Consider the following 27,292-nt stretch of genomic DNA (forward strand, 5'->3'; position numbering starts at 1 on the left):
TAGTTTACAGTCTGATATATAATTGAAATTGCCTCAGAACCTGGAACTGCTTAAACTCCAAACTAGAGAGTTGGAATTTCCTTTCTTCTGCTGTATGTAATTTCAATGAATGCATGGTTCACATGTTTGTGCATGTACTTCCAGATCCTGGCAATGGCACTTCTCCACCTATAGATTATACCTACCAACATAGAGCTAAAACTAGTCAGAATACAGGTCAAATTAATACTATCTTTGCAGCATTAATCTGTGCTTATTTTACAGATACTTAACAAGCTGCTTTGTCTCTAATGTTAAGCCATTAATGCAATTTCAGGATCAGAAGATTAATTTGTTGTTGATCTTCATGAAATGAGAGGGAATTAGAATATTTATTTAAAATGAGAAAATCTATGTTGTTCTTCAACTTAATTACAATTAAACTGTAATTAACTCAGATGAGATTGTTTACATTTCTTTAACCCAGCATATTTTTTGTATGCCAAGTGATTGCTTGCCTTCAGATGAGCTACATTATTTCACTCAATCATTCAAAGCAATTTAACATTGCGCTCTGCTCCCAAGTCTACTTCCATTCAGAAAATATAGCATAAATATAAAATATCCTTAAAATTAATCAATTTCAGTAGGGGAGACATAATTCTCATGAGAACTATATATCAGTTTAACTATAAAGCAACAAGCTGAAGAAGAAAAAGAGAAAATGAATAAAAATTTCATAGTTTAGGAGATCAAAAGCTCTTCCTTAAAAGTTGCAGAAGTGGTATCTCAAGTGATTGTGAGTTTCTGGAATATCAAAGGCACATGAACAGGGCCTCTACTGTTGGCAGCCCTTCATGAAGGCTGCCTCCCTTTGACTTTTCAATGATCAGTATTGTGATTACAGTTTTCCCAGAACTATATGATTTATTCTGATGGGCATACAGAAATATATGTAGAAGTTGGATGCCTTCTAAGCTACTGTGGCTTCCATGAAAGGCAGCTGAATTTCTGAGATAAGCTTCAGTAGACTGAGACAAAAACTAAGGACCTAGAACAAATAAAGATGGATGGTCAGTCTCTGAGAATACTAGAGGCCATTAAGATTTGAAAAATTTATTCTTCAGCTGTGCAAGTAAGATGGAGCTGATATATAAATGTTGATTAAGGGTCTTGATTGTGTGGTGAGAAGACACATAATTTATTCCTTTCCAAAGAACTGAATAGTTTTAAATAAGTGAAAAAGATTGTCTTTTGGATTGTGTGAAAATTACATTGTTCCCACTGAAATAAAAGTGAAAACAAAGGGTGTACAGGTATGTAATCGTGATACAATCCAATTTGTTACATAACCACTAGCATAGACTTAGTTTTAGTGTCTATTATTAGAGCTGAATATCTATCATTTTAACATTCATAGCCATTTATTTTCAAATACATGAGTATATAATTTTATCTTGTATTTTAATTCTCTTCATATAAGAATTGCCAAACTAATCTAAGAATTACAGGAAAAAGTCACTTCTGGCTCAGAATTCAAATGTCATCTTTCTCATTTGGACACAGTGAAACACATTTTTCATGAAGGTAAGGGTAGATCAATACAAGAGGTGAGGGATTTATAATGGCAGTGCTGACAGACTCTTAACTACATCCTTGTACACATGGCATTACATTTCATTTTAATTTATTTCTCCAGTGCTGAATAATAGTCTATAAGTTCATTAGAATTCAAGGCACTTCATAGTGATGTACCCACTCAATTTATCTGCTTTTGTCTCATACCATATCACCCCTTCCACTCTTACAATGATGACAGCCATGTGTGCTTCTCCTACAAATGTATTTAGATGCTTCCTTTCATGCTGTCTCTTACCCCAGAATGCGCTTTTCAACCTGTCCATAAGACACTTACCTGTCATCCCTCAAAACGCTCCCCAAGAACCACTTCTTCCATGACATCTACAATAAACTGGCTAATTAACAGTGGCTTGGTTGAGGTGACAGATATGAGGAGTGAAAGAAATAGGTAGGGCCAAATTTTCAATAGTATTCAGTTCTTATTTAGGAACCTATACGGAATGGCTAGATATTCTCTCAATATGTGCACTGTGCTTTTTTTGAAAATCTAGCCCTTAATGTGTATATAAAATGTGTACAATATACATATTAATATACATATACAACTCTCTCTATTCTACCTGTTGTAAGGCAAAAAAATAAAAATGCAACTATGGATGTATCCATCACTCTAATCACTTTGTAATTTGCACCCCACTTTTCCTCCCTAGATGTGTTTTTGATCTTCTTAGATTGCAAGTTCTTTGTGGCAGGATTGCCTCTTATATATGTATGTACAGCACCTTGTACAATGGGACCCCAATCTTGGTTGGTGCTCAAACACTCTTGCAGTAAAAATAGTGGTAACAACTAGCATCATACTGGAGAAGAATGGTTTAGTGGAATACGTTTTTACAATTCTGTTGGACAAAGACTGATTAAAAGTAGTGATGAGTGAACCTCAAAATATTCAGATTTTGAGTTCTGTTAGTTAAGTATCCCAAAGTCTGGCTAGTTAGCTAAAACTTATGAGAACTACCCCTCTGGAGCCTACAAATCAAGTGCTGAAATTTTTCATGACAAGAGACTTTTTCCTGATATGTTGGTATTTCTAGTTCTGGTCCCAGACAGAGCCCAGAAATTCAAATAAAGTGTTTTCTAAAAAAGAGTCTTATAATCCAGACATTTCTGAACAAACCGCTCATTTTATTCTAGCTCGTTCACCCATCCCTAGCTGAAAGGGCATTCAGCAGAAGGAATGGAAAACTAAGTCTCAAGTTCGGACATTAAGCATTTACCATTTTCTGGGGCAGTTTCAATTATTTAAAATCCCAGATTGTAAGCTAAGACAGAAGATAAACAGAATGTGTTTCCATAATATGGAGACTGTATTTCATCATGCTAAGACACATAGGGAACCTGTGAAAAGCTATGCTCCATGCTACACAGGGGATACTAATTCCCAGGACAGACTCCAGCAACACTACTTCTTCCCCACACAGCAGAATTGCTGTGGTTCTGCCTCATCTATGGTCCTCTGTGCCTCTAGAAGGACTTACAAGCAGGACTTGCTCCCTATGTGAACAAAAAATGGTTCAGAAACCTCCACTTAGAAGATCTTACTGTCCTGTTCAGCAACTCTGTTATTGTTTCTGAAGCAGTGGATCTCATTAAAATCAGGCTTTGTGCTCTGAGCTCCATCTCTCTAAACTCTGATATATTAATCTACGAATCTTGGATGATACAGTATTTTATCACTGAAAGAATTAACTATACAATTTGCATAATTAGCACAGCCGATGTTTTGAATGGGATTCCATTCATCACTGTAATGACGCTTGACTCTGTAGTTCAAAGAAATTAATACAAATAGCTAAGCAGAAATTGGAATAGACAATCTGTACCACTTTATGGACGAAAGCCCTTATTATTACAGTTTCAATTAACCAATGCTTAGATCAATGGATCTTTCTATTATCACAGGACAGATACCTCTACTGCTCTTCAAAATGCCTTTCTACAAACTGGGAAGAAGGGACAATGGAATATTCTTCTGTGTCCTGGAAACCATTCAACATGAGTTAGGGGAATTCTGAACTAAAACCAGCTTGTATTCCAGTTTAATTTCTCCTGTAGAGTAATATAATGTGATGTTGGTATACATGGAAACTTCTTGACATCATTAAGCAGTTTGTAAGTGATTGGGCCCTAAGATATCTTGGGAGAGATTTCCCAGGCACAAATGGGAGTTAGGTACCTACCTGCCCTTTGTGCCTTTGAAAATCTTCCTCTTTATTAGTTATTTTATGTCAGCACCAGCGAAGTACAGAATAAACCAATATAAATCCTTAATAAAGCAGTGTTAAACTTAGTGCTCCACATGGCTGTATGTCACTGCACTACAGAAGCCTGTGGTTATATTTGTACAATGTGGATGGAATGTTTTTAGCCAGTTACAGCATTTAAATAAGCTGAACATTTGTAATTCAAATGCTAGATCCCTCACTACACTGGTTCATGGAGCTGTTGGCAATCCTTTTTTTAAATCACCTGATTTAGGAGAATAGCTCATAAGTTTGTAAGTGTTATATTACTAGATCACCCCTTTAGTTAACTGCTTTTTCAGTTAATAGATAACTATACATTATGGGAGAGAACACTGAAAACAGGAGAGAGAGCGAGCTAAGAGCACTTAATACCCTTGAAGTTTACCTTGCACAAAGCAGTTATTTTGTTCATCTATGGTCTATAAATATCAAGACTGTACAAACACAGAATATTTTTTTTTCCAAACCTGCCTACCCAGATGGGAACTTGCCAGAAATTAATTGCTATCAGACCAACAGAGAATAGGAAGGTTTCAGAGTAACAGCCGTGTTAGTCTGTATTCGCAAAAAGAAAAGGAGTACTTGTGGCACCTTAGAGACTAACCAATTTATTTGAGCATAAGCTTTCGTGAGCTACAGCTCACCTCATCGGATGCATACTGTGGAAAGTATAGAGGATCTTTTTATACACACAAAGCATGAAAAAATGGGTGTTTACCACTACAAAAGGTTTTCTCTCCCCCCACCCCACTCTCCTCCTGGTAATAGCTTATCTAAAGTGATCACTCTCCTTACAATGTGTATGATAATCAAGTTGGCCTAATAACATCAGCCACACTATCAGAGGCTCGTTCACCTGCACATCTACCAATGTGCTATATGCCATCATGTGCCAGCAATGCCCCTCTGCCATGTACATTGGTCAGACTGGACAGTCTCTATGTAAAAGAATAAATGGACACAAATCAGATGTCAAGAATTATAACATTCATAAACCAGTCGGAGAACACTTCAATCTCTCTGGTCACGCGATTACAGACATGAAAGTTGCGATATTACAACAAAAAAACTTCAAAACCAGACTCCAGCGAGAGACTGTTGAATTGGAATTCATTTGCAAATTGGATACAATTAACTTAGGCTTGAATAGAGACTGGGAGTGGCTAAGTCATTATGCAAGGTAACCTATTTCCCCTTGTTTTTTCCTACCCCCCTTCCCCCCTCCTCAGACGTTCTTGTTAAACCCTGGATTTGTGCTGGAAATGGCCCAACTTGATTATCATACACATTGTAAGGAGAGTGATCACTTTAGATAAGCTATTACCAGCAGCAGAGTGGGGTGGGGGGAGAGAAAACCTTTTGTAGTGGTAAACACCCATTTTTTCATGCTTTGTGTGTATAAAAAGATCGTCTATACTTTCCACAGTATGCATCCAATGAAGTGAGCTGTAGCTCACGAAAGCTTATGCTCAAATAAATTGGTTAGTCTCTAAGGTGCCACAAGTACTCCTTTTCTTTTAGAGAATAGGAAGAGGTTTAAATGGAAGTAAGTGTGACAGCCACAGAATATTAATTAGAAACTGTTGTCACTGCAAGATGTATTTGGGAGGATCAACATCTAAAAGCAACACCAACTGGAAATATATAGACATACAGATCACAACAGCTTTATCTTCTATCCATTTACAATTTTTGCTGAAAGCTAAAGAAAAGACAGTATGTCCATATACAAAACCCATTGTAATGGTGTTGAGTAAAATTGTGTCAGAAGCTCTAGAACATTTTACTATCGTGTACTGAAAATAACATACTTTGAAATGTACTTTCTCTCATATATGGGGAAAGTACTTTACTTACTATATATTTATTCAGACCAGTCTGGATGTATGTGTTCTTGATTACACTGTCACTGTAAATGAGCCAGTTTTGGAAAATAAACTCCACTAAGTTCAAACACATGTCACTTATTGAAATTACCAATTAACTAGGATGAACAACAGAGGGCCATTTCCTTCTTCCTGCAATTTTTCAGCAATAACCAAGTTAATCTGCACAAAGTCCAACTCAGTTTCCTCTTTTGAAGGACTAATATAGTTTTGTCATGTATGTACCACATGTTGGCCCAGCAATCAAGGGGTTAATTCAGGCACTGTCAGCCAGTGCCAATGGATGACTGGGCATCAAAATAGCAGATGAAATTTAATGTTGATAAATGCAAAGTAATGCACACTGAAAAACATAATCCTAACTATACATAAAAAATGATAACAGCTAATGTAGATCCTACCACTCAAGGAAGAGCTTTGAGTCATTATGGATAGTTCTCTGAAAACATCCACTCAATGTGCAGCGGCAGTTAAAAAAGCTAAGAGAATATTAGGAAATGGATATATAAGACGACAGAAAATATAATGCCACTATATTAATCCACCACTATATAAATCCAGAGTACACCCACACCTGGAATACTGTGGGCAGTTCTTATCACCTTATCTCAAACAAGATACATTAGAATAGGAAAAAGTACAGAGAAGGGCAACAAAAATGATTAAGGGTATGGAACAGCTTCCATGTAAGGAGAGATTAAAAAGAGTGGGACTTTTCAGCTTTGAAAAGAGTTGACTAAGGGGGGAAAGCACCTAGCATTGGCCACTGTGAGACGGCAGGATACTGGGCTAGATGGATCATTGGTCTGACCCACTATAGCAGGGGTGGGCAAACTTTTTGGCTCGAGGGCCACATCTGGGTATGAAAATTGTATGGCGGGCCATGAATACTCATGAAATTGGGGTGCAGGAGGGGATGAGGGCTCCGGCTGGGTGTGCGGGCTCTGAGGTAGGGCTGGGGATGAGGGTTTGGGGTGCAGGAGGGTGCTCTGGGCTGGGACCAACGGGTTCGGAGGGCAGGAGGGGGATCACGCCTAGGGCATGGGGTTGAGGCATGGGAGGGAGTCAGGGGTGCAGTCTCAGGTGGCGCTTACCTCAAGCAGCTGGCAGAAGCAGCAGCATGTCCCCCCCTCCAGCTCCTATGTGGAGGTGCATCCAGGCAGCTCTGCACGCTGCCCTGCCCACAGGCGTCGCCCCTGCAGCTCCCATTGGCTGTGGTTCCCAGCCAATGGGAGCTACAGGGGCGGCGCTTGGGGTTGGTGCGGCATGTGGAGCCCCTTGGCTGCCCCTACGTGTAGGAGCCGGAGGGGGAACATGCCGCTCCTTCCCGGAGCCACACAGAGCCACAGCACACGAGGAGTGGGGCAAGTCCCTGACCCCGCTCCCCGGCTGGAGCTCAAGGGCCGGATTAAAATGTCTGAAGGGCCAGATGTGGCCCCCGGGCCGTAGTTTGCCCACCCCTGCACTATAGCCATTCTTATGTAATGCTGATTGGCAACCTGACAGTAGCTCAGAGAAAAAAAGGACTGGGAGACAGAGGGGCAGGGTGGAGTGAGCACGCTGGAGAAGGGAACTCCTGCCTGCAAGCTGCTGAAAAGCCACTCAGAGACAGCACCCTAGAAGATGATGACTGGACCAGTGGGCTGAAGAGCCTACAGAAACCAGGGGGAGGTAGGAAGGAGCTCAGGACATGGCTGGAGTCGTCAAACCCTGATTCAGCTTGTCTAGCTTAAGAGCCCTGAGCTGGAACGCAATGGAGCGGGTGGGCCTGGGCTCCCGCACTAGCTCCCTGAGGCACTTAAGAACAGAGGGGGTTTTCAGACCCCCTGGACACCAGGAATTGACTAACAGCCTTGCCAAACTGATTGGACTCAGGTGCAATTGCAACCGACACCCCAGTTCACAAGGTAAGATAGTTTTGTGGAGTATAATACAGTGATTCAGAGGTTTACATTGAAGAGAAATATTATCTAAACTAGCGTTGCCAGATGTCAGTCTTCACAGAACATCCATGAGAGAGTCAAAAGTTAACTATTTAATTAAAGTTAGTAAAAAGATATTTAGTATATTATAAATAGCAAATTAGAACTCAGACTTTTATAGAAGTATGATTTTTTTTATCTTGTGAGGCAATAAGGGAATGATGGAGCAGAAGCAGCATGGTAAGAGATTTTCATTAATATTTGGGAAAGAAGGAATACAAATATTCTTTACATTTACCTAAAAATACAAATAAATGTACATAGCAACATTCATCCTAAAATATTACAAACTGATTTTAAAAGCCATATGGAAAACATTTCACCCACAAGTGAAATTCATTCTTCTCCAAGTTGGAATGTGGTGCTATTTAACATCACACATCAACACTACCTCACAGTAAGATCCTAGTGAACCAAGCACAAGTCTGGGACCCAGGAACGTCTGAGTTCCAATTTGGACGCCTCAGCTGACTCCATATATGGGGCTGGAGCATTTTAGTCACTTTTCATCTCAGTTTCCCCATCTATAAAGGGTGGGTAAGAATAATTTATTTTATAGGGCTGTTATGAAGCCTGCTGTTTGTATAGCACTTACCATGAAAAGTGCTAAGTACTATTTCTACAGTGGCAAGGTAGGAAAGAATTTATAAATCAAACAACATATTCAATGCAAAAGGCAGAAGGAACTTTAGGTAGATTGTGTATAGCCCTTGTGTATTAACTTCAAACACATTCACATACCTAGATTCTTCATAAGGAACCAATCACGATATGGCAGGGAAAGTGGCACTACTATGATAAAACAACACAATAGCAACTGCAAATAGTGACTGTTTCAAGGTATATGGAGGAGAGGAGAAGCCAAGTCAGTAGTGCTACAGTTGAAACCACTTTAAAAAGAACTACAGACATGGGGGAATCACGTTATAAACTTCTTCTGCACCATGAGTGGAGAAGTAGGATTGCGTAAGCCAAAGAATGCTAAACCAGGAAGTGCTTGTGGTTAAAAACAGAAGTAACTGCATGAATAAGAGGTTTTCCCAGACAACTAGACGACACTCATTGAAAAAATTAATTTAAAGGAAAGAAAAAAAGAAAAACAGGAAGAGCTGGAAGGGCCAGACAAATTTTTGTGTGTGTTTGAATCAGACTCGAAGAGAGCAGTAGTACAGAAAAGTAAAGAAAAACTACTCCAGTTCCAGACTTTCTTTAACATGCATCATTTATTTCCCTTAAAACCTCAAATTAGACTCCCTTCAGCATCATAAGTTAAAAGGCAAGATTCTTTCTTTAAAAACTTAAGTCCACTAAACATGGACTGTTTTCCCCTTAACTTTAACACCCAGAGTAATGGGTAAATGATAGAACAAAGTTGCAGTTCCTGCCACATATAAATCCAGGGGCCCCTTTTGAGACAATTATAGATTTTGTGTATGTGTGTGTTCCTCACACAGAGTAACAAGTATAGCTTAATAAATAATTTAAAAAGCTTCTATTTCCACAGGAGAACAAAGGAGAATGTATCTTTAGCAAAAGTTTTATTACATACAAATACTGTGTGTTATTTCCGAATTATGGAGCTATCCTCAATTGCAGACCCCTAGTGTCCTCCTCTATATCCAGTGAGCTCTTTTTTGTGATATCTTTTCTTTTAATAAGCAGTGTTAGTGAGGACGCCTAAACCTGATTCTGATTTAGACCTTTTCCACAATACAGTAAGAATTAATGCACACCATCTACAAGTACTTTTTATGACAGGTTTCAGAGTAGCTGCCGTGTTAGTCTGTATCTGCAAAAAGAACAGGAGTACTTGTGGCACCTTAGAGACTAACAAATTTATTAGAGCATAAGCTTTCATGGGCTAAAGCCCACTTCATCGGATGCATAGAATGGAACATATAGTAAGAAGATCTCTATATATACGTACAGATAAGTTGGAAGTTGCCATACAAACTGAGAGAGGCTAATTAGTTAAGATGAAATATTATCAGCAGGAGAAAAAAACTTTTGTAGTGATAATCAAGATGGCCCATTTAGACAGTTGACAAGAAGGTGTGAGGATTCTTAACTTAGGGAAATAGATTCAATATGTGTAATGACCCAGCCACTCCCAGTCTCTATTCAAACCCAAGTTAATGGTATCTAGTTTGCATATTAATTCAAGCTCAGCAGTTTTTCGTTGGAGCCTGTTTTTGAAGCTTTTCTGTTGCAAAATTGCCACCCTTAAATCTTTTACTGAGTGGCCAGAGAGGTTGAAGTGTTCTCCTACCAGTTTTTGAATGGTATGATTCCTGATGTCAGATTTGTATCCATTTATTCTTTTGCATAGAGACTGTCCGGTTTGGCCAATATACATGGCAGAGGGGCATTGCTGGCACATGATGGCATATACATTGGTAGATGTGCAGGTGAACGAGCCCCTGATGGCGTGGCTAATGTGATTAGGTCCTATGATGGTGTCACTTAAATAAATATGTGGACAGAGTTGGCATCAGGCTTTGTTGCAAGGATAGGTTCCTGGGTTAGTGTTTTTGTTGTGTGGTTGCTGGAGAGTATTTGCTTCAGGTTGGGGGGCTGTCTATAAGCGAGGACTGGTCTGTCTCCCAAGATCTGTGAGAGTGAGGGATCATTTTTCAGGACAGGTTGTAAATCTGTGATGATGCGCTGGAGAGGTTTTAGTTGGGGGCTTAAGGTGACAGTTTGTGGCGTTCTGCTATTTTCTTTGTTGGGCCTGTCCTGTAGTAGGTGACTTCTGGGTACTCTTCTGGCTCTGTCAGTCTGTTTTTTTCACTTCAGCAGGTGGGTATTGTAGTTTTAAGAATGCTTGATAGAGATCTGGTAGGTGTTTGTCTTTGTCTGAGGGATTGGAGCAAATGCGGTTGTATTTTAGAGCTTGGCTGTAGACAATGGATTGTGTGGTGTGTCCTGGATGGAAGCTGGAGGCATGTAGGTAAGTACAGCGGTTACTAGGTTTCCGGAATAGGGTGGTGTTTATGTGACCATCGCTTATTAGCACAGTAGTGTCCAGGAAATGGACTGCTTGTGTGGACTGGTCTAGGCTGAGGTTGATGGTGGGATGGAAATTGTTGAACTTTTTATGTGGAAGTATATTAAAGCACTTAAAATCTGCATTAATAAGTGGGTGTATAACGCATTTGTAGATGATTTCTGGTCTACAGTTTAGAAGAAGCTGAACCATGGAATTGCTACTCACTCGTGAAGAACCCATTCCTTTCTATCCAGCTCATTTTCTAAGCCTACTATGCTCCCTTCTAGGATCTAGGAGCACTGTACCACTCCATGCAAGGATTCATGCTCAGAAGCTGCAGCCATCTGTATTGTGTTGATTAATGCATCCATTTTTCTCTGCAAATAAGCAGGAAATGAAAATTGCCTATCATTAGCTGAGGCTGACCTCTATATTGCTCTAAAGAAAACAACCTGGTTTTTATTATAGGCTTTCACGTCTTTTTTTCCTTTAGAAATGGGTTTAAGCCACCATATATAGAGCATGTTTTCACCCTTTACTTTGTAGAGGAAGGCATGATTCTTGTTTAACTAGTTATGATTAAAAGCATTCTACTTTAAAAGTGTTACACAAACTAATTTCATTTTTCTCAGATCTAATTTGAGAGACATTTCCCTACTCTATCTTGTTGACTATGATTTTTCTGAGTGCATTGAAAATATTTAAGTGTCATGTCAATGCTGCTAGCTTATTAAAAAAAAAAAAGACATAAGAATAGCCATACTGGGTCAGACTAACAGTCCAACTAGCCTGTATCCTGTCTCTGACAATGGCCAGTGCCAGATGCTTTAGAGGGAATGAAGAAAACAGAGCAATTTCAAGTGATCCATCCCCTGTCGTACAGTCTCAGCTTCTGGCAGCTGGAGATTTAGGGATACCTGGAGCACGGTGTTGTGTCGCTGACCATACTGGCTTATAGCCATTTATGGACCTGTTCTCCATGAATTTATCTAATTCTTTTTTTAACTCAATTATACTTTTGGCCTTCACAACATCCCCTTGCAGTGAGTTTCACAGGTTGACGGTGGGTTGTGTGAAGAAGTGCTTCCTTTTGTTTGTTTTAAACCTGCTACTTATTAATATCATTGGGTGACCCCTAGTTCCTGTGTTATGTGAAGGAGTAAATAACACTTCCTTATTCACATTCTCCATACTATTCCTGATTTGACAGCCCTCTGTCATATCCCCCCCACCCCCGCCCCCAGTTGTCTCTTTTCTAAGATGAACAGTCCCAATCTATTTAATCTCTCATATGGACACTGTTCCATAACCCTAACCATTCTTATTGCCCTTCTCTGCACCTTCTGCAACTCTAATATATCTTTTTTGAGATGGGTGACCAGAACTGCATGCATTATTTAAGGTGTGGGCATTCTATGGATTTCTATAGTGACATGGTATTTTCTGTTTTATCTATACCTTTTCTAATGGTTCCTAAAATTGCTAGCTTTTTAGACTGCCACTGCACATTGAACAGATATTTTCAGAGAACTACCCACAATGACTCCAAGATCTCTTTCTTAAATAGTAACAGCTAAGTTAGATCCCATTATTTTGTATATATACTTGGGATTATTTTTCCTCTTTCAATGCTAAAAATAAAACAAATGAACAAACAGAACCATGAAAGGTGTCTGAAAGCTGTTTCCACAGTTAGTAAGTACTGAAGGACAAATTCTGGCATCGAACATGAATGCCCAAAATGGCACAACCAGGACAGGAAGTGTGTAGCAGAACAGCTCCTCCATGACTCTGGTTCCCCACTACACATGCAGAGACACCACTCTACAGATCCATCACTGACTGCTCCACCTATGGAAGAGGTCATATAGATGGGGTTAGAGCTGTGGCTGTGATCTGTGCTTTGGAATGCCCATGTCTCCTGACTGCTAGGATCCATGCACTACCTCTCCACACTAATTACTCTTCCTCTTCACAGGAATAACCTGCAAAGGTCATGTGGGACTGTGGCCAGACAGAACTGGGGACAAATTAATACCCTAAATACTTATTTTGGAGGCAAAAGCACAAAGATTTTTGTGTAAGATTTTTGGCCCCAATGTATTATTCTTAACACAGTATTAGGCCTGGTCTACACCTAAAATTTAGGTCAACCTGCCTACATCACTCAGGGGCGAGAGGCATAGTTAAGCCGACCTGGGATGTAGAATTCTGTCACCCTAACTACCACCTCTTGAGGGGGTGGATTTACTACAGTGACGGAAACAACCTTCCAGTGCTGTAGCAAGTGTCTACACTACAGTGGTGTAGCCACAGCGACACAGCTGTGCTGCTGCAGTGGAGACATATCCTAATACTCTGTGCCTAATATTCCACTCTTTTACCTAATATTTTTAAAAAATCTGGTTAGATAGGGAAAAAAGACACACTTTTAACCAACAATCAAAGATATTTCAGTTTCTGTGTAATATGTCTGGTTGATTAGAATGGCATTCCAAAGCCTGCCTGGAGCGTTTTAAGAGGTTTGAGATAACATAGGAGTTTTCTGCATGAGACTATACTGTTCCCGATAACAAGTAGGAAAATGAAACATTCTGCGAGGAAAAGACAAATGAGCAAGACTGGAACATGATAAAAACTGTAGGCAAAATGCCCCTGCTGCAAGCTCGAAAGGAGGATTGTACCTGCTGTAGCAACACAGAGGAGAGTGCAGCATGAACACTCCTGTGGAGCCAGACACCACACTTTGAGAAGTTCTCTCCTCATTAGGCTCATTCACATACTGACTGATTATTTATAGTACACATTAGCTAAATGTTTCTTTCTTGATCATAAAGATTGAAATAAATAATTTCCCCCCTGCACAAAGCAGCTAAAACAGAGAAGACATCACTAAAGGCAATATTAGAAGTAAATCATTTACATTGTTTAACAAAAGTTACACATGGAATCTGAGAAATAGCTATTGAGGTGCAGCTACTTGCCATCATAAGAGATGTAACTTTGATGCCTGACCTCATCTCCTTCTCTTTCTAATTTTCTACACGATATTCATATTTCTATCTTGCCTGCCATGGTCTTACTGAATGCTGACTCTGGTCCATTTCATTGCTACTCTGTATTTCAGGGGCCCAATGCAAAACACTCTGAAGTCAATGGGAGTTGAATCAGGCCTGCAGATTAATCAAAACTCACTAGTGGATTTAGAAAACCAATTCTCATTTAAGCTAATGTTTGTCTCAAAAGAGATTTTCAAAAGAGCTGAGCAGCTACCAATTCCTACTTAGGCACCAAAATGAAGTGGCTCATTGGGAGCTGCTGGGTACTGAATCCTTTTGAAAATCTGGCCTGAAATCTACACCAGAAAATTTCAGAACCATGTGATATATTTTGGTTCGTTGAAAATGATGTAGTATTTACATGGCAGGTTATGCCCTGTATCGTTTTTATTTTTTCAGGTGTTAACTCAGTCTTGAACAATCTTGTACTAACAAGCTTTAAATGCTACTGAACATTTTCTAATGTCCAATAGAAAAACATAGCAATCTGTTACAATTATTTTAATAAATGGAAAAATGTAACATATAGTACTGATGGAAAAGTCAGGCATATGCTTCTTTGCAAATAAAATCTTTTTCCCCCCTTGCAGTGATTCGTGCAAAAATATCCAGTGAAAAGGTGGTTCCTGCCAGTGATGACCCGCTTGACACTCACAAAATGATCCGGTATGAAATCAAACAAATAAAGGTACATGGAATCACTTGGTTATTTTGACATTCAATACTGCTGACTAATGTACCAGGGCATGAACCAGCTCATCCTGATGTCAGTGACAAATTTCCCTTGAATTGGGAGTAGGATCTGGTTGGCCCGCAGCTCTTTTTTTCTATTCATGAATTATTTACCAACAGGCTGATTTTGATAAATGTATTTGTTATTCATAATTGTTTGATGAATACTGTATGTAAACATATTTTAACCTATGGATTATTTGAAAACTATTCATTATGCATCTTTGATTATTTTCTGCCTGAGGTGTATGTTTAGTCACCTAAGTGTCAGGGCATTATTTCTACTTTCTGATTGGAAGACACAAAACTTACAAACAGGCAGGCACTTACAGCAGGAATAGCAAAAACCCTTGATCACATGTGAACAGTGGTATTTGCAGAAAAATCAGCCCCCCCCCACCCGCCCCCCCGGATATTTCTACAAAATCCCACCTGTATGAATGTGCTAAGGAAAGCAAACAAAAAGTGGGAGTGCACAAAATCCAAAAGTGATTCAAACCTGGGAAAAATGTTCACAAAAAAGTTTTTCCTACTATTTGTCCAGCTCTACTCACAGGATACATTCATTAATGCACTCTTACATGGACAAATCTTGGTCCAAATGGAGTCATTGACAAACTCACTGATGTCAATAAGACTATGATTTGGCTATACCCTGAACAAAAAAATTGTACGCTGACTCCTTCATTTTAAAGAAAAATACACTGTTTTTCTTTTTGGTGAGTGGAAGTAGAAAGATGGGTGACCACACTTTTTAAAATTGGTTACTGTTAGTCTCTTCCGGAATCTATTTTTGGAAGAGCAAACATGACAAATACAAGGCCACGTCTACACTACCTGCCAGATCGGTGGGTAGTGATCGATCTATTGGGGATCGATTTATCTCGTCTAGTGTAGACGCGATAAATCGATCCCCAATCACTCTACCGTCGACTCTGGAACTCCACCACTGCAAGAGGCGGAAACGGAGTCGACAGGGGAGCAGTGGCCGTCGATCCCGCGCCGCGAGGACGTGAAGTAAGTGATTCTAAGTCGATCTAAGATATGTCGACTTCAGCTATGCTATTCTCGTAGCTGAAGTTGCGTATCTTAGATCGATCCCCACCCCCAGTGTAGACCAGGCCATAGAGGGAGCACAGGAACTGACCTACTCAAACTGGCGGTGGAGGTACAGATACCAGCAGGCAACAACCTTAATGATGATGCTAATCACTTTGATTTCCAGGACAACATTGACAATCACAGTTTGTACTAATGGGTCTGTGCACAACTCCATAGACCAATTCAGGAAGAACAATGTTTACCGCACTGGTCACAGAGCCATTTACCTAGCTGCACTGATTGAGCTGCCTGGCAGTGTGCTTCCACCTGCTCAATGCAATTCTTCTCAAAGTCGTGGACACCTGCCCTTATGGCGTGGCCTCATGCAGTATGATCAATTGCCAGTTGCTCAAAGGTTGGGTCAGAAATGTTCTTTTTGTGCAAATTTTGTTTCAGGGTGTCTTTGAAGTGTTTCATCCGCCCTCCACACTTACAATTGCTGGAACTTAATTAGAAATATAAGACCTGTTTTGATAAATGAGTCTCAGGCGTACGAATTACATGTCCAGTCCATCTCAACAGGGCACAGATCAAATGAGCCTTGATGCTGAACAAACCAGCTTTCACCAGTACTTCTGTTGGAAACCCAGTCTTGCCATTTGATGCCCAGCAATTGTCATAGGTGTCACAAATTCAAACTTTTTAATGTGCTGTTGATAACAGGTCCATGATTCACACCTGTACTGCAATTATGTGAGCATTACAGACTTTGATTTCTGTCTATAGACAGATTCTGTGTTAATGATTTCGGTCAGGTTTAGGAAGATCCATGCAAGAACCTTTCTGGCCACAGAGAGCAAAGAGATACCGTGGTAGTTATCAGAGTTGCTTTTTGAACCTTTATGCTTATGGATAATGATGAATTGGCATCTTTCAGTTGTTGTAGTATGGTTTCTTGAAGTCAGATATGTAAGAGAACTTCAAAAAGCCTGTCAATGAGATTTCCTCCATGTTTTAAAACTTCAGCTGGAATGGCATCAGGACCAGGAGATTTGTTATTTTTCATTGCTTGAACAGCCTTCAACACCTCAGCTCAAGTGGGTGAATTGACAAGTGCATTAGATGTGGGCAATTTGTGGACATTATCCAGTGACTCATCAGAAACAGTAGATAAATGATTAAGTAGTTCACTGAAATGTTTTGTTCACACCATTGGTGGTAGATGGCACTGTGATCTGTGATGAGATATTCATCATTAGCAGTTGTTAGCGGTGTCAAGGAAGACAGAGCAGGGCTATAATCTATAATAAGCTTTAATCGCCCCATAGAAACCTTTGGAGTCATGATTATCGTGACCTCCTGTAGTTTATCTACTTTACAGTCAAACCACATACTTTGCATTTGGCAGAGTTTGCATTGGTGTATACCGCAAGCTGCCCTACATCTGGCCTTTTTTGTTTCAGAGAGCGGGTCAGCTAAGAGCGCAGCATGCCCTTATTGCTTGACATCAAGGAGATTTGATATTTCAGAATCACTATTGTTAAACCAGTCTGCATGACAGTGTTTTATACACAATCCACAATCGTGTTACAGATTGTGTCACACAAGGATACCCATATGGCAAATGTGTCATAACTGGTCATTGGAAGAATTTCTAAAACAGTAGTTAGCTGTGTTGAAAATTGTTCGGCAATTGACAGATCTTTCATTGGGAAAACGTTACACGCTTAACTGATTGGTGTTTTGGATAAATAGAGCACTTTGGCTAAACAAGAGGGTGGTCAGTCCAACAATTAGCTCCACATAATACCAGAATTATGCACACGTCGTCCTAGATCATGATGTCACGCCAACACATTGTCGATCAAATGCCAATGACATGAGCAAATGTGCATCCAGGTCATTTTTATTTGTTGGGACGTTGGAAGACAATGTTTTAACAACTAGATGATACTCGACCCCTATCTTCAGCAGAAGTAGGCCAGTGCTATTCATCTTGCCACCCCCATGTTTACCAAATATGCCATGCCATGTAGAAATCATCACAACCAACACAAGTGCTCAAGTCACCTGAAATAATCAACTAGTCTCTACAGGTAGTCAATAGAATCAGGTCTTTTAGTTCAGAGTAAAATTGCTCTTTATCCTCATGAGAGTTAGTCATCGTCAGTGAGTAAGCACAGATCAATGAAGCGCAACATCCACCTTTCAAGGGCAGTTGGGGCATCATCAGTCTGTCATTTATACCAATGGGTAGGCTCTCCAAACAAGAGACAATATTCTTTCTGATTGCAAAGATGATTCCTGCCTTGTGTGGCTTGTTTTGTGGGCGTCCCTTCCAGAAGAAACTGTACTCAGCACTCTGCTCAATCAGTTGTCTCTCTTCAGCAAGTTGAATCTTGTTCAATGCCTCAATGTTGATACAGTATCTTTCAAGCTCTCAAACAACCAGAGCAGCTCACCTGGCAGGAGAATCAGTTTGGTTTGAATGATCAATAATGTCTGAACGTTCCACATTGCAACAGTAACACAAAATGAAACTTTTCAACGTTTGTTTGAATTTTGACTGCATGATGGGACACCCTCCAGCCAGGGTAAGCTGGTGAGGGCTGTTTGGGATGAGCAATTTTGGGGGAATCTTTTCTAGCCACTTCCTCAGATTGAGGTCAGCTGTGCTGTCCCTGAATAGAGCAGTCATGTCGATCAAGATGCTGCCACACTATGGTGTCACCCCAGGTCAATGCAGAGTGACCAAATTCTTGACCAGCCCACATGCAGATTTCAAGACTATGACTCCCAGCAACGTTCATCGACTGTCAATTTTGCCATTCCCCATCGCTGCAGGATTTGTTGGATTGTTGAAGGCTGTGCGAGAATTTGTTTAAAGTGAACAAGCAGTTGCACACCAACTCGCACACACTCTCAGCCAACAAGACTCTTTCCAGTGGCAAGGTGTGACAGGGTACTATTAGTAGCACTCTGGTCACTGAGTTTGCTGCAGCACTGGGAAGAGGGCAGGCCTAATTGAAGCCAATTATACATGTTCGGTTGGGGGATTATGAGCACCTGGGTGCTAATCACTGGGTTAATGATGTAATTGGGAGAATATGAACGGAAGGAACAGGAAGCAAGGGGGAACTCAGGGGGCTTCAGAAGGAAAGTTCAGAGGATGAGCCTGGGCTGAGCAGTGAAGGCTGGGAGGGGCATCCCTTTGCTGTAAGCCTGCAGTACACTGTTATTATGTAAGTAAAGAATAAATACACACCTTGGTGAAAGATAATCTGGTGTGTGTTTGTGACCATAAGACCATTCAAACTGGCCAGGCAGTGAAGTACACTGGGTAGCAGCAGAGGTGCCCAGTGACACAAGGTAAACTGAGACAACTGAAAGACTTACTGGCTGCAAGTTTATTTTTGGAATGTCCTTCTCTTAGACCAGTTGCCCAATTGCCCAGGCTAGTGATCCTGGTCCACCTAGGCAGAATCCCGTTAGCCAGGGCATTTCAGAGTAAATCCTTTAGGCCTTCATGTCTACTGTAGTGGCCTGGAGAGCAGAGCTGACTACCATAAATCGCCCTGTAAGGCAATCCCCTATTTATCCTGTTTCCACAGTCCCAGTACATGGTGGAGGGGTTGGACGTAGAGAAGGCCACCTTATTGATCATCACATAATAGTCCTACAGTACCATTTATTTTTAAATTCCCATTTTTCAGCTTTAAAGACACTACAACGGATAAGTGCTACTTGAAAATGAGATTTAATGGATGTATTTCTCTTTCATATAGTCTTATGTATTGTCACATTTATTTGGCATTGTGTTCAAGTTACAGAATGGAGGGTTAAAACATTTCTGCCCCCATATATTGTACCATACCTCTCTCAATACTAAGACTGATTAAAACTTTTCCATGAATTTGCCTTGTAGAACTGATTTTTATGTTGAAAGTGAAATGGATCTGTTCCATAACATTTTGCCTTTAAAGGAAAACTTTGTACTATTTGTGCTTACTTCACAATCTACAAATGTAAAAGATTAGAAGTATTATCATCATTGCTGCATGAATACTGCACAAAATTATTAATGAACATTCATCTAGCTTTATGAACAAATTTGCGTCTACTGCATTTGCACTTTTTTATTCACACCTATGAATTTTCTAGTGTAAGGGTCTCAAACTTTTGTATACATCCTAACACAAAGACTGTCTCATGGACACTTAATTGGTGATCAAATGACATCCCAGTGGCAACTGCCTCAAGGAAAAGCAGCACTATGAAAGTGTTTTAAGCTTCTTTTAATTCAGTTTACAGCTGGAAATAAATCTGGTTGGAAATATTCCACTGGAATGATTTTCTGACAGTTTCTGATAGTTTCCAGAAAACTTACATTTTCCATAGGAAAATTTTAATTTAAAAAAGTATTGATTTAAAATCAAAATGAAATATTGCAATTTGGATCTTTTTGACCTGAATCGGAATATTTTGTTTTTTGAACTGACCTAACATATATTGCTTTGAATCAGTTCAACAAAACATTAAACTGCATTTTCCTAAGAGGGATTCAAGGTGTGTGAGGTAATATCTTTTATTGCATCAACTTCTGTTGGTGAGAGACACAAGCTTTTGAGCTTACATAGAGCTCTTCTTCAAATCTGGGAAACATATTCAGAGAGTAAGTCTACACAGGAATGACAAACTCACGGCTGGCCCAGGTCATTTGATTCAAGCTCACAGGACTTGGGCTCTGGGGCTGAAAAATTGCTGTGCAGATGTTCTGGGACCCTGCAAGGGGAGGAAGTTCCTGTTGCTCAGGCTTCAGACCCAGCCTGAAAGTGTACACAGCAATTTTTAGCCCCGGAGCCCGAGCCCAACAAGACTGAGTTAGCTAACCCGAACCAGCTGTGGCCATGCCTCAGGGTTTTAGTCTTGTGTAGCTGTATTCACAGTGTCACAGCTAAATACAAGGTGGAACAGATTGTTTAGCATAAGTAGTAAACATATTTCAAGGCCCAGTTCAAGGTGAAGTAGCCTGGCAACAACCCTCCAGTCATAGGCAGGAAAGGAAGGGATGGAGGGGAAAAAAGAAAAAAGGGGGGATTGTTAATGGGTTATAGATTGTTGTAATAAACCATAAATCCAGCGTGTCTGTTCAGTCTATGATTTTTAGTGTCTAGCAAAATTTTAAATTTAAGCTTCCAGGCTCATCTTAGCCAGCAGAAGTTGGTCCTATAAAAGATATTACCTTACCCACCCTGTCTCTCTAATATCCTGGGACCAACACAGCTACAACAATACTGCACACATTTTCCTATGGCACATTGCCTTATAGGCAGGACCGGCTCTAGGCACTAGCAAACCAAGCATGTGCTTGGGGCGGCACATGTCCAGGGGCGGCATTCTGGTCATCCTTTTTTTTTTTTTTTTTTTCTTTTTTCCCCTCTGGTGGCATTCCGGCTCTCAGAGCTTGGGGTGGCAAAAAACCTAGAGCCAGTCCTGCTTATAGGACTTGTAGTTCCAACCCCCATTCTTTCCTAGGGATCAGGTTCCCCTGGAGAACATCATCTCCCCTAAGGCAATATTGTGATTTCTTCTGATTGAGCTGGATGGTGCAGACTCTGCATGCATTATGGGAGATAGAGACTGGCACACAGGAGAATATAGGGGCTGGAACTACAGCTCCCATAAGGCAATGCACCACAGGGACATTCAGTTTTACACTGAAATGATTCAGAATAAAGCATTTCAACAAACTGAAAAGAAATATTTCAATATCAGGAATACTGAAATGCTTTATTTTTATAAAAATGTTAAAACAAAATGTTTCACATCTATGAACTGATTTTTTTTTTTTTTTTTTGGAATTTCCATTCTGTGAAAAATTTCGAAGTTTCAACTTTTTGTCCCTTTTCAGGATAAAAACAAATGTTGAAATGTCAGAATTTCCTGTGCAATGGAAATTCTAACCTCTGCTCAGCATTAGCTGTAAACAAGGAGGAGAAGCTAAAACAATGGAACCACCCAATTCTCTGTGTCCCACTAGTAACTGCTCTATTGACCACAACTGCAAACCATTGTGCTTACAAACAAATTTGCTAGCAGAACTGTTCAAAACTGAATGCAAATTATGTATTCATGTTTACAAGTATTTGCAGCAGAAACTTGATTCTAAATTACTCATCTCCATTAAGAAAACAGAAATGTGATCTACAGTATGTGTTTAATAAACATAGCTCCAATTTCAAATTATTAATATGAAATACCCTTAGTGGACTGTTTGTGAACTGACATATGTTTGCAAGATATATCTTTTAAATAATTTGAGGTCAATCAAATTATTCACTAGCAGAAAGGGCTAGATAAGATAAATAAATTGCTCACTACCTATGGTTCATCCAGCTCTAGTCATTATGAATAAAGAGTGACATGTATTTTTGAAAAAAGGTCTTAATTATTTTAGAATTTATGACTGAAGTGCCAAAGTGATGTAATTTATGACACAGTCAAAATATGTTTTTCTCTATATTTCTGGGTTCATTTAAGAAGTTCCAGGTTTTGAGTACAAGCATCTATGGTAGACAAGTGTATCTCAAAATCCTCAGAGAAGAAACAAACTGTGGCTACTTAAGAAATCTTCTTGTTAAGACTTTATATAGTAGCTTGTGTATTGATTTTTAAGGTCAAATTCTCTCTTTAAAACAACCACCGTCACCACCATGCTTGCCATCTTCTCAAAAGGATATTAGCTGATTTTTAATTATTTCTTTATTCACATACGTACGTAAGAGATTCCTATTACATCTAGAAGGACTTTGATTTTACAAAGCACATTCCCCTGCAAACACTTAAGCAATTGATAGTCATACACACACAAGTAACCTCTTTGGCTTGGGCCCAATTCTATTTTATACCTTTTGTCATTATTTCTCAATCTACAATCCAGTTCTTCTTTGGTGGCACTCTGAAATTTCTGAAATCTTGAACTGTTGGGGCCTTTTCTAATTTCCCAAAAATGTTTAATAATTAGAGGACTCAATCAAAAGCACTGAAGTCAAAAAAAGATTTTCATTTAACTTCAGTGGATTCTGAACTAGGCCCTGAGTGGGGAAACAGTCAGTTAGGAATAAACACACTACTGCTGTTTACTTTTTAATAAAATGTTTTAATGGTGCTACAAGCTGATGCAGCAGGGAAAGAGTTCACAATTTCTACCTTCTGGCTAGACTTGAACTAAGATCTGAATCTCAGGCCTCCACCCTGGAACATCTGTTGTCCAGCTGGGTTAGAGCCAAGCCGTTTATTACAATATTTATAAGCAAGGGGGAGTAGAGTTTTTGTTTGAAGTGATGTAGTCCTATACTCCCAAGTGTAATAGCCAACATGAGATTTAGCAGAACTGCACGTTTTATGGAACAGCTATTAAATTCAATATGCTATTTTTTAACAAATAGTTATAAAACCATCTTTGCACTTGTCTCATAAGAAGTTACCTAATTTATTGTGTTCAAAGTATTAGAGTGACAAGGTGGGTGAGGTAGTATCTTTTATTGGAACAGCTTCTGATGGTGAGAGAAACAAGCTTTTGAGTTTACACAGAGCTGTTCTTCAGGTCTGGGAAATGTACCCAGTGTCACAGCTCAATACAAGATGGAATAGATTGTTTAACATAAATAGTTAACAGATATTTCAAGGGACCATTCAAGGTGAAGTGGCCCATTAACGCCACTCCAGTCACAGGGTGGAAAGAAAAAAAAGGGGGGGGAGGGGGGAAAGGGCAGCTGGGGGTGCAGGGAATTCTGGGTTATAGATTGTTGTTATAAGTCATTACAATGCAGGGGGGCAGACTCTGCCACCTTTACGCACGAGAAAATCAACAGGACTAGTTGTGGATTAATGTAGTACTTCATTTGCGTAAAGGTCTAGTAAAGGTAAGACTCAGGTCCGGTACTGGCTACATCAATAAGCACTACTTAACTGAACCGTAATTAGTCAGTCAGATCTATTTAAACTGTAATTCATGTGGAACAGTGGCGTTGGTTGTAAATCTCAGTCCCTTGAGTAACTGAGACCTAATTAGAAGAACTTGGTTGTCAAAGCAGTAGTTTTCGATGACCTCACTTCCTGTCTTTTCCCAACATATGGCATGTTTAAAGTGTTCAAACAAATTACGTCAGAAAATGAAAATATTCAAATTTTTCCTAAATTTCGTCGTCTTCTTCCACACTGACAATGTATCTCTCTGAGATCTCCTATACATTTGATGACTGGCAGCTACACTGCCTTGCACTATGATCTCATCAGTTTTCACCATCTTTGTAAACTCAGAACTGGTTACTATATGGATGGAAGATGCTACAGAGGAAGTAGGGTTATTGATTCAGTATGTGGCACTCTTTCCACCACTTTTGTAGTGTATTGATGCCACAGCACATCATTAGAAGACACTATGCTGTAGGAAGTGCCATATTTTAAGATCTTGGCCACTCAGGTAATTAAGGATCTCGTGACTATTTTGGACAGAGTTTTCCACAGTTGTTAGAACATCTCACATACTTAAAGTTCAACATGTGCATAAGTGTTTGAAGGATCAAGGCCTAATAGACCAGACTTCATTTTACAATACCAAACCTACGTTACACAGGAGGTCAGACTAGATGATTTAATGGTCCCTTTCTTGCCTTAAAACCTATAAATCTATGAAATACTCCTCAACCACAATCTTTAAATTTTCTGCTGAACATTTTTGTGCATTTAGGCCAGGATACATCCCTTTGGACATTCCCAAACAATCTCTCCCACCTTCGGGGTATACCTACACTGCATTTTGGAGAGTGCAGATGCAAGCTCTCTAAAAATAGCTGTAAAGACAGCTCTTTGAAGTCGAAGCTAAGGCTGGGGTTCTGAAGCCTAAAGAGGTGGGGGTGAACTTCAGAGCCCAAGCTCCAGTCTGAGCCACAATTTCAAAGCACTATCTATACAGCTATTATTGGAGTGCTATCAAGCTAAACTTATTCCATTCTTTTAATCGTTCCTCAGTTGCTTTAACAAGCTATGAAGTCACACAGTCTATTATGGGAAAGGTAGTAAAGCTGAACTTATAGCATCAGTTTCACTGAAGTCCATTCAAGCCCTTTAATTTAGCCATGGGATGCAAGACTTATCACTCTCATAGATCCCATTAGTGATTAAATTTTACATATGACTGCAACTGTACAAACTAAGCAAAATGCTCCTCCTCGTCTTCCGCCTACTTTTATGTTACCCAGGGGGCCTATTTAGTACTTTTCATATAGGAGAGACTTCTTTAAGCTATTCCTCTCAAAAATATTATTCCTTCTTCGAGTGATTGCTCATATCGATTCCAATTAGGTGTTTGCGCACTGCGTGCACAGTCGTCGGAAAGTTTTCCCTTAGAAGCTCCCATTGGGTCAGCTGTGGAGCCCCCTGGAGTGGCACCTTCATGGCGCTGAATATCTGACCCTGATGACCCAGCCCGTCCTCAGTTCCTTCTTACCGCCAGTGATGGTCATTGGAACTGTGATCGCTTGCCTTCGTTGGGCTCTAAGCAGGCCTTTTGAAGGGACACCTGAGGGCGGCACACCCACCACGACACCGGATCCTTACCCTTCTTTTTATGAATCATCTATCCCACTTCTGCCGCGCTTGGTCCCTGATAACATCGGACTGCTGGGTTCTTCGCATGGTAGAAGTGGGATATTCTCCCCAATTCAGCTCCTCCCTTCCCTCCCACTCCCCTTTCCCGTCCCCCTTCAGGGACCCTTCTCACGAGCAACTCCTTATCCAGGAGGTGCGGGCACTCCTCGCCATAGGAGCGGTGGAGAAGGTTCCTCAGGAACTAAGGGGCAAGGGTTTCTACACCCGTTATTTCCTAATCCCCAAGGCAAAGGGAGGGTCTCAGACCTATTTTAGACCTGCGAGGACTCAACAAATTCATGGTGAAGTTAAAGTTCCGCATGGTCTCTCTGAGCACAATTCTCCCTTCCCTGGATCCAGGAGACTGGTACACCCTCCTCGACATGAAAGGCACGTACTTTCACATAGCCATTCAGCCAGCTCACAGACGATTCTTATGGGTTGTGATCGACCACAAACATTATCCACGGTCCTCCCATTCGGTCTATCGACAGCTCCCCATGTGTTCACGAAATGCATGTCGGTTGTAGCAGCCTTCCTCTGAAGGAGACAGGTGCAGGTATACCCATACCTAGACGACTGGCTGCTCAGGGGGCGCACCAGGGAGAAGGTGGAATCTCAGGTCCACTTTCGAAAGATTGGGCCTCCTCCTCAACATGAACAAGTCAATCTTATCACTGACCCAAAGAATAGAGTTCATCGGAGTGGTGCTGGACTTGGTATAGGCAAGGGAGTTTTTACTGGAAACCCATTTCCAGGTCATGTCAAATATTATTCAAGGTCTCAGGAGGTACCTGACCACTACTGCAAGGGGATGGCTGAGTCTCCTTGGCCAGATGGCAGCTTGCACTTATGTGGTCTGGCATGCCAGACTGAGACTCAGACTCCTGCAAGTGTGGCTTGCATCTGCCTACTGCCCGGGGCCCAACAGCCTGAACTCAGTGGTGAAGGTCCCAGAACACATTCTTGAGTCCCTCCAATGGTGGCTTGACCCTCAGATGGTGTGCAAAGGAATCACCTTCAACAGCCCCCAGCCCTCCTTGTCCCTAGTAACGGATGCGTCAGCTCTGGGTTGGGGTGTGCATTTGGGAGATCTCCAAAAACAGGGCCTATAGTCACAGGACGAGCTCCCCCTTCATATCAATATCAAGGAGCTGAGAGCGGTGCGACTAGAATGCCAGGCTTTTCAGGCCCTGGTGCAAGGACTGTGCATGGCAGTGATGACGGACATCACTGCCATGTTTTACATCAACAAGCAGGGTGGAAGCCCATTCCTCCCCCCTTTGTTGAGAAGCCCTGTTGCTATGGGAGTTCTGCATAGCCCACTCCATTCACCTGGAGACATTCTAATTCCCAGGAGTTCAGAACGAACTAGCAGACCGCCTCAGCAGCTCGTTCCACAACCACGAGTGGTCCATCCATCGGTATGTCATACACTCCATCTTCCAAAAGTGGGGGTTTCCCCAGGTCGATCTGTTGCCACCCGGAGCAACAGAAAGTGCCCAGTGTTCTGCTCCTTCCAGAATCACAGCCCTGGCTCGACTATGGACGCGCTTCTGCTACCCTGGGGAGGCCGACTGCTATATGCCTTTACCCTGATCCCTCTCGTGCACAAGGTACTTCTCAAGATCTTCAGGGACAGAGCAGAGGTAATTCTGGTGGCCCCAGCAACACTGGTACACCACACTCCTGGAGTGCATGCCCCGATTGCTCAGGATCACGGTCGCCTTCATCACCCGGACCTCAAGTCCCTCCACCTCACAACCTGGAAGCTTCATGGATAAACCCCATGGAACTTCTGTGCTCAGAACTGGTAACAGAGGTCCTACTTGGCAGCAGGAAACCATCCACCAAGGCCACTTATCTAGCAAAGTGGAAAAGGTTCACTTGCTGGTGTGCCCAGTGATATACACCTCCACTCCAGGCGCCTATACCACTCATTCTAGAGTACCTTCTGCACCTGAAACAACAAGGCGTGGCAGCGTCATCCATCAAGGTACACCTTGCTACTATCTCGGCCTTCCACCCGGGAGTATCCGGACTCTCCATATTCGCCAACCGCATGGTAAGACATTTCCTCAAGGGG

At 40.9% G+C, this 27,292-nt stretch overlaps 2 protein-coding genes across 3 annotated transcripts in view; one reads left to right on the forward strand and one right to left on the reverse strand.

Annotated features, from left to right (window-relative positions):
- Window positions 1-27,292, reverse strand: part of SYN2 (synapsin II) — a 402,447-nt gene that overhangs the window by 107,358 nt on the left and 267,797 nt on the right. The gene's annotated exons all lie outside the window — the stretch shown is intronic.
- The window catches only part of TIMP4 (TIMP metallopeptidase inhibitor 4), a 53,224-nt gene that overhangs the window by 16,994 nt on the left and 8,938 nt on the right, over window positions 1-27,292 (forward strand). The window contains exon 2 of the mRNA XM_007056482.4: window positions 14,373-14,470. Within this exon, the coding sequence (XP_007056544.1) occupies window positions 14,373-14,470 (98 nt within the window). The remainder of the gene's footprint in view (window positions 1-14,372; window positions 14,471-27,292) is intronic.

The sequence above is a fragment of the Chelonia mydas genome, chromosome 7, assembly GCF_015237465.2.
Source record: "Chelonia mydas isolate rCheMyd1 chromosome 7, rCheMyd1.pri.v2, whole genome shotgun sequence".
NCBI classification, from domain to species: domain Eukaryota; kingdom Metazoa; phylum Chordata; order Testudines; family Cheloniidae; genus Chelonia; species Chelonia mydas.